The sequence below is a fragment of the Manis javanica genome, chromosome 15 (genome assembly GCF_040802235.1).
Source record: "Manis javanica isolate MJ-LG chromosome 15, MJ_LKY, whole genome shotgun sequence".
Classification (NCBI taxonomy): Eukaryota; Metazoa; Chordata; class Mammalia; order Pholidota; family Manidae; genus Manis; species Manis javanica.
In genome coordinates, this window is record NC_133170.1 from 70987958 (window position 1) to 70998989 (window position 11032).

Consider the following 11032-nt stretch of genomic DNA (forward strand, 5'->3'; position numbering starts at 1 on the left):
GAGAGGATGACATAGCTCTGTCTATGATCAATTTATGCATTTGGAAGATATGAGTGAATCAGAGAAGGTAACCCCATGGTGTGCAGAATACCATCTTGAGTTTCAAAGTGAAAAAAAAAAGGTCTGGAAGGAGATGTATCAGCTACAATACCAGGGTGCCTGAGATTCTTGGTGACCACATTTTCTTCCCTTTGTCTGAAATTTCTAAATTTTCCACAATGAGTAAGTGGAATTTGTTTGATAAAGACAAATCTACTATAAGGAAAGACAAGAAAAAGCTGAGCCACCTTGCATTTTTCTTGTGAAGTCCCCACAAAAGAAAGACGTGTTACGAGGGCTCTGCACGAATGCCCATTTCTTGGTGGCTCACCACCACATCTCCCTTGTCCCCCATCTTTTCTCTGCTGCCCCTAGAACACAAGGTCCACAACCAGCAAGCTTGGGTGAAGAAGGATTCAAATACAGGATGCTCTTCTATTTGTTTTTATCTCATCTGCTTTTCTAATCCTACAGTGTCTGAGTTGGAAGGGAATGTAGGAAGCACCCCCTCCAATGCCTGCTTTTATAAGCATGGAAACTGAGGCAAAGAGAGGGAGGGACTTGTCTTTAGGTAGTGGCCTCAGGTCTCCTAAATCTCATCTAACACTCTTTCCATCATGCTGCGTTACCTAATGACACAAGCACGCACTGCAAAAGAATTGAGAATAAATGCCTTGCTCTCCCTGGGGCACTTCTCTCCTAACATAGCTTTGTAGGTAACTAGCACCACCTTACTAGCCTGCTCATAGAGCCTAATTCAGAATGAAGCTAGAATTCTCATGATATACCAGGCACAAACAAATCACACAAACAATCATTCGTCAAATATTTTGAAGGCCTACTATGTGATAGGCAGGCTTGTGTTAGATCATCATGTCACATAAAGTATGGGGAGATACCATCTCTGGCACACAGCAGCTGTCAAAAAAGGCAGCCACTTTCATTACTTGTTACCTAAACAGCTGCCCCTCTGGTGAGGAGAGGTCTTTACACCCATCATCACTGGTTTAGGTCAGAGACAGGAACCAGAGGAAAGAATAGTTCCATTTACTCTGAGTGACTATGAAGGCATGGACCAAAAAAGAGAAACACACAGCACTGAGGGAAAAAGAATTTTTTTTATTAATCTTTCTTTTTAAAAAGTTTATTTTTTGTTTTTTGTGTTTTTTTTAGGTAAATCACTTTCTGCCTCCCCTCCCTCACTCAGCCCACCCTCTTAAAAATATAAAAATGTCCAACCCCAGATAACTAGAGTACAATAAATAAACAGTAAACACAAAAACATACTTTATTTGTTTCTTCTTTATACAAAATAAGGAAACTAGAAGCGTTCAACTTCCAAAAAAGTATAATACTGTACATCCTGACTACCCAGCCTCCAGGCCCCGGGGCAGGGAGGGTGGTCTGTGGGCCAGAGCCCAGAAATCTTGGCGCCTTGCCCAGGAAGAGGGCAGGGTGGGCGAGTGTTCCAGTCTGGCCTGGACCCCCAGGCTCAAAATACATGTCAAAATGAGGAAGAGGGTCTGGGTCTTGGCCCTGGGCTGGCGAAGTCCGGACCGTTCCCCCTTCCTACAAAAGTTGGCCTTGATCCTCAAGATTGGCCACCAGGGGGCGCCAGCGCGCAGGTGGATATGCCTTCCTCCCAGGGACACCCCCTGTGCAAGCGTGTTTCTCTCTGTCGCGCCCTCTCTCCATCTTCTCTCTTCATTTTGCCCCCTTTCCTCTCCTTTCCTTCAATTTCTCTCTTTTCCTTATCATCTTGTTTCAAAGAAGGGGAAAGCAGAGTGGGAAATAAGATTACAAAATGCCACTCGGATTGCAGAGAGGGGGAAAAAATCGTCTCCGCCCCTTGAACTCAACCCTCTCTTGGTCCGAAGAGCGGGTGGGCGCGGGGGTCGGGGGAAGTCTGGAGCGTGCCTGAAATCTCTTGCCCCTACGGAGTATTGACTTTGGTCCCAAGAAATTGCTCACGACTGCCGGGAGAGCGCTGGCAGCGGGCTGGGGTGCCGGAGAGCCCGCGGGGTGCAGACGGGGGCCGGTCCCCCTGCGCATCCGGCCGAGGAGCAGCTGCCGGCTGGGTGCGGCCCCGAGAGAGAACGCCTGAGGGAGACCCGGGCCGCGGCCCCGTCCGCGTCGGGCGTTTTGGTTTCGGGAGGCTGCGTCCGGGGGCGGCCGGGCCCGGCGGCCTTACCACACGGCGGCCTCGTTGAGCTCGGGGTTGGGGTGCGACAGGGGTCCGCTGTAGCCGCTGGTGCCGCTCATGGGGAAGGGCGGGCTGGGCCCGCCGCTGAACACCTCGCCGGGCATGGGGTGCAGCGCGCCGGGCAGCCCCGGCTCCGGGCTCGGCGTGTCCGGGTGCGAAATCATGTCGGTGAACCTGGGGTTGTCGGCTGCGTGCGGGCCGGCGAGCGGCGGCTCCAGCGCGCCCAGCGGCGTCGAGCCGGGCCCCGAGGCAGCCAGGAAGCTTGAGTCGGCCGGGGACTGCGCCTGCGACGGCGGGCCGTGCGCGAAGAAGTCGTAGTTGCCTCCGGGCGCGTAGTAGTCGCCTTGGTAGTCTGCGGGAGCGGGCGGGGAGGGAGAAGGAGACGTGAGAGGCGGAGGGGTCGCCGGGGGACTCGCGCGAACCGCGGGAGCGTCCCAGGGAGACGGAGGCTAGAGATGGGCGCGCGTGGCCGGGGCACAGAGACGCGGCCGCGGGAGAGGATCTTCAGGGGCGGCAGCGCGACACCAACCCAAGGTTAGAGAGAGGCCCGGGGTAGGCCTGCGGAGACCCAGGCAGTGGGCTGCGCGAGGAGGCAGGGGACGCAGACCCAGGGGGACGCTAGGGGGAGAGAGAGGAGAGACACCGAGAGGGAGAGATTCAAACCGTGAGAAACCCGGCAGGAGACGGAGGGACTCAGAGAAGGTGGGGAACCCAGAGAAAGGTGCGGAGACTTCAGAGTCAGAGCTTCCTGGCGGGTAACGGCGGAGAGAGATGCGACAGCCGCGACACAGAGACAGTGAAGGAGTCCAGACAGCGTCCCAGGGTCAGTGAGAGATACACAGAGAGCGAGACACATGGAAACAGCAAGGAACAGGGACAGAAATTGGCAGAGAATAGAGGGAAAGGGGAGCAGAGGAGGCGCAGCACGGAGTTCCCAGACTGGGGGTGGGGTAGGGTGGGGGTGAGGGCAGAGGCAAAAAGAGCTGGAGACCCAGAGAGATTCGAGGTCGAGTAAGACAGAGATAGTCTTGGAGATGCAAAGAGAGATGGGGCAGCTATGCGCTTAGAGACACAAGTGAAATGCCCTATGGGAGCCCAGGAAAGCGGTCAGGGGAGACAGATTCGCCCAGAGACTGGAGACACACGTCAGGAGTCTGCCAGAGACGCTGGAGGCTTGAGAGGCCGGGACAGAGGCAGGGCGGGGATGCAGGGGCGGACCGAGGCCAGAGCGCTAAATGGTCTAGCTCCAGCGACCACTAGCCCAAGGAGAAGCCGGGACCGGGGCACCGAGGGGCTGGAGAGCTGGGCAGGGGACGCGGTAACCTGGACGCGCGGCGCTCAAGGCGGCCTCAGCACCCTCTCCCTCACCCGCCCGCACTCCGCCAACCTGGCGTGGCCCTTTGCTCTGCCAAGTTCAGCCTTGAGTCCCTCCTGGTCAATGTGGGGGTCCGACCAGTTGTACCAGCCTCGCCTGACCTGGAGAAAGCTGGGCCCCAGCAATTTGAGAGAGGGGGTGGGGCCGCGAGTACTCTCCCGGTCGTATCCAGAGTGAAACCGGAGCCTTGGGGTAAAGACTCGGTCCTCCAGTATTATTCTGGGGGTATCCAGGACACCAAAGTTCTGAAGCATCTGGGGACAGTGAGCCCTATGGGCTCTCCAGAAAAATGAGCAAGTGCGCTTTTCACCCACAGAATCAGGGGCGCAGGACCTCCAGGTTATATGCCCGCGCATTCTCAACAAACTGCTTCTGCAGTAACCCTCTGACCTCCTCCTATAGCCCCCTCCCCCAGATCCTTCTGGACAACCTCCTCCTCTCCCCCTAGGCCAGCCCCCATAAGAACTGAGGCGTGGGACCCCAGGAAAGGAGCACCTTGCAGCTTGCACGGGCGACAATAACCCGCCTTATACGGCGGGAAAAGCAGCGTGCCCAGAAGCCGGGGTCTCCTCAAACCTACATTCCCTGCTCGTCTTGGGGTCTCAGTCACCAGGGCAAGTTCTGGACGCCCCCTGCCTGCCGCCGCCCTTCCCTCTCCAAACCCAGAAATAAGTCCATATGGGGGATGTCTGGAGGCGCGGCTTGGGGTCGGTTTGGGCAACAGCTAAAACAAACGGTCGCCAATTACTTTTTAAAACCCACTCATTCCATTCTTCCCAGAAATTAGGGGAAAGGTAAGCAGCAGCGAATTTGGGGCTCCTACGGGAAGGGGGACTGCCGCAGCCCACAGAGAGCGGGCAAGCCAACGAGGGTTGCGGCCCCTGCGCGGAGCGCACCGCCTCCGCCCATATGGCGGCCGGGCCGGAGGTAATTGGAACAAACGCCGTCTGAAAAGGGCACAAAAGCCGCAGCTGGGGCTTTGTCCGCGCTCCCACGGGGAGCCGCCGGCCCCGCCGCCCGGCCCCTTTCTCGCCCGCTGCCGGTCGCCGCCGCCGGGATCTCCCAGCGCGGATTAGGCGGGGCTGCCTCGCGGGGGCTGCGAGAGCCCTACCCCCCCCCACATCCCATTTGGGAGAAAGAGGGGCCTGCGTGTCCAGGCCCTCATCCCATCCAGCAGACGCGCGGGCAGAGGAGGCGGCGGGATTGGTGCGGTCACTCTGGTCCTCGGGGAAACCTTGGTTAATTACCCAGGCGGGGAAAAATTCCGGACTGGTGCCGCCCACCACCTCCCTGCGCCGGCCGAGATTTTGTGCGGAAGAGGTCAACCTAGGTGAAGATAGTCCGCGAGTGGAGACCCCGGGATACATCCACCATCCGGGCTGTCCGGCGTATCTGTACCCCTCAGTCTGGGCCTTTCATCGCACAGTCTCTCACAAAAAGCACAGCAGCGCATTTTGTCTGTAATTTCTGTGGCTCTGGCCCAACCTGAAGATCTAACCTCCTCGGCCTGCACATACCAAAGCGGCTATCCTCCTTCGCAAGTGCCTAGCCCTCACCTGGGCACTGCCACCAAATCAACTTTTCTAAGCAAAGTCTCCTTTCCCCAAACTGGGCTACTAGTGCTCGCAGGCTTGTGGCACTGACCTCTCTGGGCAGAGGTCCCTCTCAGGCATAGGCGCTCGTGGGGGCTTCCCAAATTAGAGGCTCAGGAACAGAAGGGGGGAGGTGCCTTCCCTGAGCCTATAGGTCGAGTAAATGTAGGGCAGTGCGGGAGTGCTGCACAGCCCCAAGGCACAGGGGTCTCACAAAACCTCAGTGGAGAACTTGGGATGGGTCACCACCCAGTGGGAAGGAAAGTGGAGGTGGGTGGAGGGTGAAAAGATGGGGTAACCAGAGGAGGGTTCACTCAGACCTGGTAACACCTATTGCAAAATTCCCCTTTGCAAACTCCGGCCTCTCACCCTCCCTGTAGCCCCAAGAATGGAGAGGGGATAACTGGATTGGCTCAATCCTTGCAGCCCCCACCCCGTCAAAACCCCTGGTGTGTTGGAGAGTGGGCAGGAAGAACAACTGCAGGCACCGGGGCTAACAGAGCCAGACGCTGTGCATCCAGTCCCTGGCTGGGACCTGATGAGAAGGAAGACAGTGAACAGGTGGCCAGGACAGATTCTGGCCCCCTCCATCCCTACCAACGGTTCTGCCCTCCAGTGCCTGCGTCCCCACTAGTGCAAACGGGCAAGGGCAGCAGGAAGGCTGTGTGTCCAGTTGGGCCAGAGTGCTTTTGGATTTGAAAGTGTCTGCCTTGGTGTGATGTCTGTGGGTGTTTGTCAGTGAGTGTATTTGGAAGTGGAGTACACCTGTGTGTTCATGTGTCTAGGTTTGTTTCTCTGAGGTCTCTGAACCTCGGGTGCACCAGAGTCCTGCGTGACCAAGTGGGTTTATTTCTGTGTATCGCTGCATGGCCAGTGAACCCATCTGTCTGATTTTGTGTCCAGGAGATGTCTGGGTGGGTGTAAGAGTGCTGAGGATTGTCGATGAAGGTGTGTTCATGACCGAATGTCCCACATGAGTAGAAGGGAGGCAAGGGGTCCCTGGAAGCCCCAGCGCCGCGTGGGCCTAGGTGTAGGGCTCTGCTTCTCGGGTGCCCCTTACCTCCGTAGTAAGTGTACGGAGTGGACCCCAACATCTCAGACTCGTCCAAGCGGCCACCCAGCGGACGCATGCGCCGCGGACTCCGGAAGAAGGCGTGTCTCCGGGCGCCCAGTGCGCTCAGCTGTTTCATCCTGCGTTCTTTGGACCGTCGGTTCTGGAACCACACCTGGGACAAAGGAAGGGGCTGTGAGCTCGGTTCGAGGGTGCCCACTCCTGCTCTCCCTGCCCAGGCTGCCCCCGCTGGGTCCTCTCATCTCCTCCGCACCAAGACTGCTCTGAGGCGGGGCCAGGCGGATTAGGCCGGGAGGGGTGGAGAGGGGCCTCGGCGAACCAGCCAAGGGTGAAGGATTTCGCGGACCCGTGGGGCGACTCATAAAGACTTGGGCTTCCTGGTCCTCGGCCCACCCGCGGCCTGACGGCTTTATAAAAGCATCCCGCCGGTCAGGGCTCTGCTCTCGGCCCCTGAGCTTCACAGCCGGCTCTGGCAGTTTGTCTGCCCGTGCATGGGCGCAGGGAGTGGGCACAGGAAGAACCTCAGCTCTTTGCTCAGGGGGGAGGAAGGGAGGATTCCTGACCCCGGCAAGGCTTAAAACCCTTCTTTAACGGGGTGGGGGCGGAATTCAGAGAGGCGAAGTGACCTGCTTAGGATCACACCTCCAGGAGAGCCGCAGAGGTGGGGTTTGGAGTTTGCCCAGCCGCCCTGACGTCGGGCGCACAGTCGGCCCCTCGGCAAACCCCCAACTCGGCGCGCTGTTAGCCAAGTAGGCCCAGTGAGAGCCTCCGCCAAGCTTCCCGGCTCTCGGACGCAGCGGGCTGCGGAGGGGTGACCCGGGAAGGGCCGCACCTGGATGACGCGCATGTTGAGGCCAGTCTCCTGAGCCAGCTGCTCGCGGATGTGGCGCGTGGGCTTGGGCGTGGCGGCGAAGGCGGCCTTGAGCGTCTCCAGCTGCTTGGCTTTAATGGTGGTGCGCGGGCCGCGCCGCTTGGTGCCCGAGTTCTGCTCCTCGTTCTCGTTGTTGGCTGTCTCCTTGTCTGACGACGTCGAGTTGTCCGTCTCCTTGGGGTCGTCCTGGAGCGGGTCCTGGAGGTCCGGGGACAAACTGCGGTCCGTACAGGATGACACTGCGGGCGGGCGGAGCGGGAAGGCGACAGCAGCGTCAGCGGCGGCCCAAGGCCTCACCAGTGGGGCAGCGGGTTCCTGCCGTCCCAGGCCACGACCGGCGGCGCTGGGTTCCCTCCCAAACCCCGCGACAGCCCCTCCCCCAGGGACCGGGCGCCCGCCCACTCCCTCCAGGCGGGGCCGGGACTTCGGAGGGGCCTTTCTCAAGCCCTCTCAGCACTTTTCAGCTATCGCCTGCGTAAGAGGGAGGCAGGCCCTTTGGAGAATCAGTCTTTTAGGAGAGGGGACAGGAGGAGGTTATAGATGCCCTCCGGCCTGGGATCTTCTCTCCCTTCTCTGCTTCCTCCAGATTCCAATTACTGTCCTCTCAGTGCAGTTAGAAATTACCAGGAGCTAAAATGGAGCAGAAACGGGCAATTGTGTGGTTCCAAATTAGGGGAGGAGGGCAACGTGGGAAAGGCTCCTGAATCAGAGGAGGGCAAGAAAGAGCAGGCGATCCCGTGTCCTGTAGGACTGCCTCAAATGCTGCCCTCCCCAGCTCCTCTGGAGCTCTGAGCAGGGCACAGAATGCACACAGGGCAGAGTGGGGAATGCCAGGCTGGGCATGGCCTTGGGTTGGGTGGGCAGAGGTCTCCTACCTGAGTTGAGGCTGCCTTCCTTGAGGCTGGATGAGTTCAGGTAGTCGTCCTTGCACACAAACTTATTCTCGTCGATGACATACAGCTCCTCACCCGTGGACAGCTGCTTGTTGCACACCATGCAGGTGAAGCAGTTGAGGTGGAAGACTTTGCTGCGGGCCTTTCGCACCAGGTCACTGGGCGAGATGCCTTGTGCACAGCCTGCACACTTAGTGCCAAAGCGCCTGTGGACACAATACAGCCTGTCACAGCAGGGCAGCCTGCTGTCCCATCCTTTTGAGCCCCTGACCCCTTCCCACCTGCCCTCCCTTCTGAGAAGCCTCCATTTCCACTTAAAAGAGCCCCCAAGCCTCCTCTCTGGCCAGAGCACAAGAGGCAAGACAACTGTCCTGGGCTGTTCTTGGGACTTGAACTGTCATGCCTCTCTCAGGTTTATTTGGGATCCAATGGCATGGGGTGCAGCCTTCAGCCAAGCAGAGGACCCAGAGCACCCGGAGATGCTACCCCTCCACATCCCTGCCAGATCCACCTGGATTTTGAGGCACACTGGCTTTCCAGGTCATCAAGGATTTTAAGCCTGGAAGGCCAGGTGTGGATCACTTCTTAGCATTGCCTCCTGGATCCTTCCCAGATTGGGCCAGTTGGCCTGGCTGGCAGGTCCTAGCAATGGGGTGGGGAGCCCCTCTCCTGAGTTGGACTTAAGCAGGAAGGAGGGAACCCTCCACTGATTCCCAGTGCCTTCAGCACCCGGGGTGTCCCAGTCCCCACTCTGGGGCCTGCTGGAGCCTGTGGACAGCAGGACCTCAGAATGGTGAACTCTAGAATTGGGGATCGAGTCTCTAGTCCCCCAAATTCTCTGGCCCTGGCAGGCAGTGTCAGAACCTGAAGGCAATCCTAAACTTGCATGGCCAGAACATGGGATCTCTCACCCCCCACCCCACCCCCCACATTCCTGGTCTAAATCCTTTTCTTCCTTGAGCGGTGGGAGGAAAGCCGGCTCCCTGCCCCCCATCAATGGGTGGGGCAGACCACCACTGGGAGGGGTGAGGTGCAGGTTGAAGGGGTCAGCAAGGGCCCAGGACTTTGGGGCTCCACGTCCACTCACACCCACGTCTCTAAACGGGGCGAATTTGGGTGACGTTGATGTAGTGAGGGCATTAGAAGCCATAAGTCACTTTTGGCCTTATCCGGCAGTGTAATTGGCCATATGCACCTTATCAAAAATCATTAGGCGCTTTGCAAGCTCTGCCACATTAGGGGCCTCGGGCCTCTGGAGCCAGGGAGTTTACACATGTAAAGGCGCGGCTGACATTTTCTCCTATTCAAATTCCCTAGGCTGAGCAGCTGGGGCAGGAGGGCAGCGTTTCTCCTTGGCGTTAATCACACCTCCCCACCTTCCCTCGGTGCCCGGAATTCACACTCACAAAGCCGGCTCTGTGTGCCTGGCAGAAGCAGGCAGGGCTGAGCTCCTGGAAACCCCACAGTCTTGCAGGCCATCCCTCAGCATCTCCCAGCTGGAGAAACTGAGGCTAGAGGAGTGGACTGCTCTGGTCCCCCTGAGGGCCCCCGCAGGCAGCAAGGTGGAGGGGACACAGCCCAGGCTAGAACCCAGGAGGTCCTGATTCTCAGCTTCGATTTTGTTTTCAGTTTTCAACATGGGAGGAAATGTTTAAGGAGCTAGGTGGGTGAGGGGGACAAGGTTTCCTCCCCCATCACCAGAGACCTTCCTGGCTGAACCCTCTCTAGAGCTGGGAAGTTTCTGTTTGTGCAGGAGGGATGGGGGCCCTGGCCTGCCAGGCGGCCAGCCTCTGGGCTCATGCACTCTGCCTGGTGGGAGTAGCCTCCTAACTTTGGCAAAATGCCTTCCTCAAATTCTTCCTCTCTCAGAACCGGGCTTAGCTTCCAGCCTGGGAGGCAGCCCCTGGGAAAGGGCAGAGACGGGAGGGGAGCAAGCTGGTCGGGGCTTCTGGCTCCTGCCCCACCGGGCTCCAGGACGGCCTGGAGGAGCCCACAGGAAGCAGGCAAGCAGCGTCCTCTTTACTCTGTTGGGGCCTTTCCTGGGCCAAGGACAGGAGGAGAGCAGTGAGCTGCCCCGCTCCTCATTTCAGCTTGTGAGCCCGGGACGCTGGGATGGGTTTCGTGGTCTCCCCTTCCTCGGCGCCCCAGCGGAGCGCGCCCAGAACCGGCGCGTAAGCAGCAGGGCGGCACGACCTCTTACCTGAAGAAGTCATTTTTGCAGTAGAGCTTGCCCTCGCGCGAGAAACACTTCTCCGAGAGGTTGGTCTTGCACTCACAGCACTGAACGCATTTGATGTGCCACGCGCGGTCCAGCACGTTCAGCAGAAAGCGGTCGAGGATGGGCCGCTCACACCCGGCACAGTGCACCATCATAGCCCCGCGCCCCGGCGGCTCCGGCCGCCTTGTCCTCCCTTTGGGCCCCCGGCCCTCGGGCCCCCGGGCCCCGCCGCTGCGCTCCGCCTCTTATCTCGGCCGCCGCTGGGCGAGTCCGGTTCGGACCAAGACTCAGCCGCGCAAGTCCTTGCGTGATCGCTGGCCTGGCGCTGGGCTGCCCGGGGTAGGGTGGCAAGTCGTGGCGGTCACAGCCTCATGCTCCGGGCCGCGCACCCCAGTGCTTCTTCCGGGCTCCTCCAGGTGTCTTGAGTGGCTGATGGCCTCGGCGCTGCGGAGCGGCTTTCCCCGGTGGCGGAGGCGCCGGCACTTTCCCCCACTTTCAAGCGGTCCCGATCCTCATCTTTGTCTGGCCGCCGCCTAATTCGCGCATCCTTATTCAGATTTGGTGACGTGGCGCAGCACGTAGGGGGCCCGGCGGCCAATAGGCGCGCGGTGGCCATGGTAACCTCTTAAATTTATAGCATATCTAAATTGGCTACAGCGTTGCGGTCCGGACAGAGCAAAAAAAACAAGGCATCAGTATTGTTGAGTATTAGCTTGTACCTGGTTCGGAGGCTAAGTAAGTATTTACCTTCCAGTTTGGGGCTTGGGGC

At 58.8% G+C, this 11032-nt stretch overlaps 1 protein-coding gene across 1 annotated transcript; it reads right to left on the reverse strand.

Annotated features, from left to right (window-relative positions):
- Positions 1 to 1283: 1283 nt before the first annotated feature.
- Positions 1284 to 10767, reverse strand: LHX5 (LIM homeobox 5). The gene is made up of 5 exons (XM_036993510.2): positions 10246 to 10767; positions 8028 to 8251; positions 7114 to 7391; positions 6270 to 6435; positions 1284 to 2594 (listed from the first exon to the last, which is right to left on the reverse strand). Exons 1-5 carry the CDS (start codon positions 10416 to 10418, stop codon positions 2227 to 2229), a joined length of 1209 nt encoding a protein of 402 aa, XP_036849405.1. The 5' UTR covers positions 10419 to 10767; the 3' UTR covers positions 1284 to 2226.
- Between the last annotated feature and the right edge of the window lie 265 nt (positions 10768 to 11032).